Below are 6403 nucleotides of genomic sequence, written 5' to 3'. Positions count from 1 at the left end.
ATGTTTTGAGATGCAAATTAAAAAATTATAGAGATGTTATAATTAATTTTCTGCTTTTGTTGTTACACTGGGACTGACTGGTGCCCACACAGTGGTTGAAATTGCTTAAATTTAAAATATTCAAGATTTAAATTCCCAGTTCTCTTGAGCACGCACCCAAATTCATCCCTGAGCGCTAAAGAAGAATAAGAAATAATTAAAATAACTGATTTTAAGACAAATAAATAAGCTGGAGAAAGCTCTAGTGAAGAGTCCTGGATTCAAAAGGCAAATAAAGATTTTCCTTCTGGAATGGGAATGAGTTTGGCTGTGCCATGAGTTGAACAGAGACCTGGAATTCTTCACCCAGGAACTGAAGGTGATGGGAACACTTTGGTGTAAAAATGGGATCGTCAGTCCCAGGCACTCAGCATTCCAGGGCTGCATTCCAGGTGTAAAATCCATTGGGCAAAGTGAATGCAGACTGGGAAACTTCACCAGCACTTTGTGTTAAGACACAAAGTTTAAAAGGGCCCTAAAAAGATTCTTTTCCTCAGTTTTGTTGCCACCAATGTCCCGGATTTGCGTTTCTGTTGCTGCTGGTGCGAAATTCCAATGCGTGGGTAAACATGGGAGGGGTGGGGAGATCCAGGCGTTATTCCTGCCCCACTGGGAGGCAGTGCCAGTGGGATTCCCAGGCTGGCAGTGCAGGAAAGGTGGGATTTGCTGCTCTGGGTAACGAGGCTTGGTGTCCATCCCTTCCTCAGGTGGAGCCGGAGAAGCTGAAGACACTAACGGAGGGGCTGGAGGCGTTCAGCCGCGCCAGGAAAAGGAACAGGAAGTGAGTCCATCCCTCTTCCCCACCAAATCCAGTCATTCCCTTTCTCTGCTCCCATTCTGGGGCAGCTCAGCCAAACTGAGGGGTTCATTCCTTGGAATTCCTTGTGTTGGTTCTGGGATCTGATGCGTTTTGAGTGCATCTCCTCTGTAAAACGTCCCACCTGTGCGAGCTTCTGGAGGATTCCTGAGCTGCAGCAGTAAAAAGTCATTACATCCAAACTGTTCTGACCAAATCACACTTTTTAACCAGGCCTGCCCCTCTGCCCCTGTCCCTGTGGCAGCTGAGCTCAGGTTTGTTCAGGGAAATCCCCTTTATTTCCCACTGCTGAGAAGCGTTGCAGGATTTGTGGCTGGCTGAGCTCTGGTCACACCTGCGCCAGCTGCTGGGGTTTATCCAACTTCACCTCTTAGTGGCAAATACCAGGGGAGAAAAACTGTGGAACAGCAAATATTGGGGTCTGAAGCATCAGGATGGGCAACAAGAGGAAAATTACTGACTTTTGGGGAAAAAAACCCCTCTGGACATCTTTAAAAGGATGGCAGAGTAGGAGTTGTGCTGTGATTGGGTTTGTTCTATGATGCTGCTCCTTATTTACTGTCATAGGGAAAAGATGTTCCTTAAATCTGTGAGAATTCAAACTCAGCTCTGAATGACCACAGGCTGAAAGGGATTAGATAATTCTCTCTCTTACCCTCCTCTTAAGAGGTCAGCTTTGTTTTTATTTCTGTGTCCCAGGGGCTAAAGAGAAGGATTTTTTATGCCAATGACACAGTGTTGGTGGCTGGTTTTTTCCAAGATTACCCTCAAAATACCTTCCTGGATTTTAAGGGAACACAGGAGGGCTTTTGGCAACTTCCCAGTTATTTATTCGTGTCTCATGACAGAGATGGTTCTCCTCATCCCCCTCCTCTCATTTCCTCCCCTCCAAAGTGGGACCTGTCACTGTGTCCAAGTGGGAAAAGTCCTTAGGGAAGAAGTGGACATCCATAGAAATGTCACTGTGAAGTGAAATGTGCTTGGAGCTGCCCCATGACCTGGGGTAATTTGGGGTTGGAAGAAGAAAACCTTCACTCACCCCTCCCACAGCCTGAGGAGTGCTGCCATTCCAGGGTAAAACTGGGAATATTTGAGATAATGAATACAATTTATTGGAAGTTAGAAGGATATTTAACTTTTCTTCTGTAATCCCAACACAAACCTTTACTTTCCATAACATTGTTATAGGTCTGATCTTTCTCCTTGTGCTCCCAGCCTGGGAGGCTCCAGGGTCAGAACATTCCCAGTGAATTCATCTGTTTGTTACTTAATTTTTTTCAAGTTTTCTTTCTATCCTTAAGAATTACTGATGGCTTTCATCTTTTCTCCCTAGAAGTGGAAAGCTAAATAACCATTTAGAAGCTGCTATACACGAGGCCATGAGTGAACTAGACAAAATGTCTGGGAATGTAAGTTCCTTTTCCTTGGGAATATTCTCCTTTTCCATGTTTCTGCATGCTTGTCCCTTGGAGGGAGGCTTGGTTTGGGTGGCTTTCTAACAAATCCTGGTTTTATTTTCTGAAATAATGGGGAGTTTTCAATATTTCCCCTGCATTAAAACCTGTTTGCAAATGTCTGATGGTTCTGAAAAATGGGAAAAGTTGTAGGATTTTAGGTGCATCGCAAATTTTATTACTTTTAAAAGAGATTTACACATCCAGCCTGATAACAGCTGGATGAGTTCCAGTCCAGCTCCTATTCCATGGGGCTCCTCTGGCTAATGACACAAAATCAGGCTCATTTGTTTCTCAGCTGGAGTGGCAAGGTATTGAAACCTCATTTGAAAGCATCTTTCTTTTGAGTGCAAAACTCTTGGAATTCAGTTTTCCCCATGAGAAATGAAAGAGATTGTCATGAAAGGTAAGTTTAAAAAAAAAAGTATTTCTAATACCACACCCAAGAGTGGTTTTTCCACACTAATTACACCGTTGTTACGTAGCTCCAGGAACTTCCCAATAAAAAGTTTGGTTTATAAAATATCCTCACTTTTCTATCAAAACCATGGCTGTAATTTCATTGCAGCCCACCTAAAAATAAAAAACTAAATCTATCACAGCACATGTAACCTCCCACATCTTCTATTTGGTCATTAATTATTCAAATTATTAATTATAAAATGTTTGAACACAGGGGAAAAATGTTTTTTGCTGATGTTCAGTGCTTAGGACTGAAGATGTGCGGGTGTGGAAGTTACAGTAACACTTCAGGGAGCTTCTGGAGTATAAAAAAGAAAATATATTTATATATAATTATATATATATATATATATGAAGACCTGCAAGCTTCGTATAAATCCAGAGCTGATTTCAGAACCACCAGGAAATACTAAAGAAGTTATTCAGTAGCTTTTAAATAACAACCCAACCAAATCTTTCGTTGAAACTGAATTTTACAAGCTGAGATTTGAGCCTTGATTTAAGACGTTGTTGTTGTGTTTCCCTCCTTTGGAAGGCCAAGGAAAGCAGGAGATGACTGTAGGTCTGTAACAAATAAATGTGGGATGGGTGTTTGGGCTGGCCCATCCTGCTGCCACCTTTTCCCACCCATATATCCAGGAATATTAAAAGCTGCCTGCTCTGGGCATTGTGAGCAGCAGGAAGTGGCTCAGGGCAGGTGCTGTGGTTGGATTTGCTGCTCTGGTTCTTCACCCAGACAAACTGATGGACCTGCAGTGCCTTGATTGATATTTTAATTATGTGGGCACAGAAGTTGGGACCAGGGCTGATTTCCATGAGGATTCTCATTCCTAGAAGCACTCCCAGGGAATCAGCAGCTCTTGTTTTAGTGACTTGCAGCTTTTGCAGCTCCTGCTGCTCAGTCCCAGTCAGTGTGAAATGGGAAACATGTGCAGCAGGGTCCTCAGCTCCAAGAGGGAATTCTGCTGGCAGGAGCCAGTGGAGGCAGGGAATGTCAGTGGCTGGAGAGCTCGGGAAGGAGCCCGGGAAGTGCTGAAGGTTTTGTTCCTGCTGCTGGGAGCTGCAGCTGCTGCCAACAGATGGTGGTGGAATTCCACACCAGGCTCAGCCTTCCTCCTCCTCCTCCCTCTCCCACTGGTTTTTCCTGAGCAGCCAGCGATGACAAACCTTGGCTCTCAATCCATCCAGCACTAGCTCGGAATTGAATGCTTCCTTTTAAACACAAAGAGTTTGCTGAACATCCCTCATTCCTCAATAACAGCCCTCAGCTGGACTTCCCCAGTTTTCTCTGTTGTCAGCATTTTCTCACCACCTTCTTCCCACTTTTCATTGCTCTGGTCACTACAATGTATAAAAGTTTGTCACTAAATTTGCCATTATTGCAGTTTGGGATCAGTCCCTGATTAGGTGGTTTCAGTCCCTGATTGGGTGGCTTCCCAGCCACTGCAGCTGCTGCCTCTGTCCAAGGTTTGGGATGCACAGGATATGGAATCCTTTGCTCCCAGTTCCTCAAAGCTGTTGGAGTCCCTTTATTCTGTGTAGCTGTGAAATGCTAAGAGCTGGTTCCCGGCAGCACCTCGAGCCCTCCTGTAGCTCCTCGATGCCTCTGACCACTGTCCTTTGCTAACCTGTGAATATACTTATTTTTAGGTCCACCAAATCCCGCAGGGAGACAGACAAGTGAAGCCTCCAAAACTCAAGAGGAGGAAGATCTCTAGATAACATTGAATGTCTTTGTTACTGGTCCAGTACTTATCACAGTGAACGTGCACATGAGTCTATCTGTAGGTATTGATACAGACGTGGGTCTATCAATATTTCTGTGGAGACAGCTCGCTGCCATCGCAGGGCACCACGAGGAGCAGTGGTACCAGATTTTGGGTGATTAGGAGGGATAGAGGTTGCTGGATAAGCCAATCAGAAATCTTGAAAGGTTGCAGTAACAATGTCAGATGATTACTGAAATTTTTTTCTATAATACTAAAAATTGTGATTATAAGAAATAGTCCAAATGTTTCTGAGAAATTTTCATTGTGTATATAGATAATACAGAATTTCATGGTGATATCTGAACTGTAAATATTGTACAATATTGTCATGTACAAGCGTACCTAATGCACACTTTATCTTTTATTGTACAAAAAATAGTGTACAAAATTCTTTGGTTTCTATTGAGTACACATACAAGAGACTACCAGTGTAAAGTGATAAATAAAAATACAGCCTAAATGCTTTTATATGATAATGTAAAAGATGCTGTTTTTGTATTTAACAGCAGAGAGAAGGCATGATTATGTAATACCTTAATTATGACATCCACTTCACGCCACTGAGTGTTCATTGCTATGTCTGTTTGGAATGAACCGTGCCTGGAAGTGCTGTACTCCAGTTCAGGCCTCTTAGGAGAGCGCAACCTCGCAGATTCCCAACGGGATGTGGGATCACAGCTCTAATTAAGAATTCAAAGGCTGCAACCCTCGGTTGCGTTTTTATTTACTTAGCTTTGAACGTAGAATGCTGTAGATTTGATTAAAAAGGAAAAGAAAAAAGAGTAGAAGGACTATTTTAGTCAACCATTTCTGTAGGAAAAGTTTCATAGCCACCTGAGGAACTAAAGAGTCGATACCCCGTAACGTTGAGCCCCTCCAACCACCCCCTAGATTAATTAGCTCCAATTATCTAACGTCATTAACATGGTGTTTCCTCGGAAGGGGGGCAGAGGCCCTGCTTTCAGGAGTGATCAGGATCGATTGCTATTGATTACCTTTGGTTTGGCCGTAGGATGAAAGGGCAGTGCTCCGCAGCGTCCGGGAAAAGTAATCCCGGGATCCATCTCACAGTATTAAAACAGAAAAAAAGTTAAGGGTGGCTTACAAAACTATTAGCAACAGTAATTTTTATCAGTATTATGTAACATATCAGATTTATTTTATTTAAAAAGAATTATTTATACCATTAACAGATTCTTATATATATTAATGTGGCTGAAATGCGCAGGTTAAATCTATTAACCAAATTATTTATGTTATATTAAGTGAGAAATGTGAAACATATGTAGAAAAAAAAAATTAATACACTACAGATTTAAAAGTCTAAAGCTATGAGCCATTATAAAATTAACGAACGGAAGTGTAGCACAACATTCTTTCCATTTGATTTCATTTTTCTTTGTAACACGGACGGTGGCGATGGTGACGGAAGCCGTGGCATCTCTGTCTCCGAGGCTTCCCGAAATAACTCTCAGTTCACTATTCCCAGTCCCGGAGTGGAGCTTTACCTCCCACCCCTCGGTCCGGGACCACCGCTTACCTCAGACTTCCTTTTCCCCCATCCCGCCTGTCGCTCTCTAGCTAAGGGCGTTGCCCAGCCGGTCTTCGTGCCCGGGCACGCAGCTACCTCTGGGCTCCCCGGGGCTCGCTCCCTCTCCGGCCGGGCGGGATGCCCTGGCAGGGCCTGGCACGGAGCCCTCCTTCCAGGGGCAGGTTCATTTGTCTTCTCCGTCCTCCACGCAGCCCCGAGCCGTGCCCAGCCCGGCAGCTTCCCGGAGCTGTTCCCGGGGGCCGCCGGCTCCCGTTTTTCCGTTGCGCGTGGCCGTGTCGCTGGTGGCCCTTGGCTCTTCCCGATCCCGATC

At 44.1% G+C, this 6403-nt stretch overlaps 1 protein-coding gene across 1 annotated transcript in view; it reads left to right on the top strand.

Moving 5' to 3' along the window:
* The window catches only part of MBD5 (methyl-CpG binding domain protein 5), a 43089-nt gene extending 38078 nt beyond the window's left edge, over window positions 1-5011 (top strand). Inside the window, 3 exon segments of the mRNA XM_017736024.1 lie at window positions 747-820; window positions 2190-2265; window positions 4423-5011. Coding sequence (XP_017591513.1) covers window positions 747-820; window positions 2190-2265; window positions 4423-4494 — 222 coding nt within the window. The 3' untranslated portion in view covers window positions 4495-5011.
* Window positions 5012-6403: the final 1392 nt, after the last annotated feature.

This window comes from Corvus brachyrhynchos, unplaced genomic scaffold, assembly GCF_000691975.1.
Source record: "Corvus brachyrhynchos isolate BGI_N302 unplaced genomic scaffold, ASM69197v1 scaffold45, whole genome shotgun sequence".
NCBI classification, from domain to species: domain Eukaryota; kingdom Metazoa; phylum Chordata; class Aves; order Passeriformes; family Corvidae; genus Corvus; species Corvus brachyrhynchos.
The sequence above is the reverse complement of the archived record's forward strand: the minus strand, read 5'-3'. Positions and strand labels throughout refer to the sequence as shown.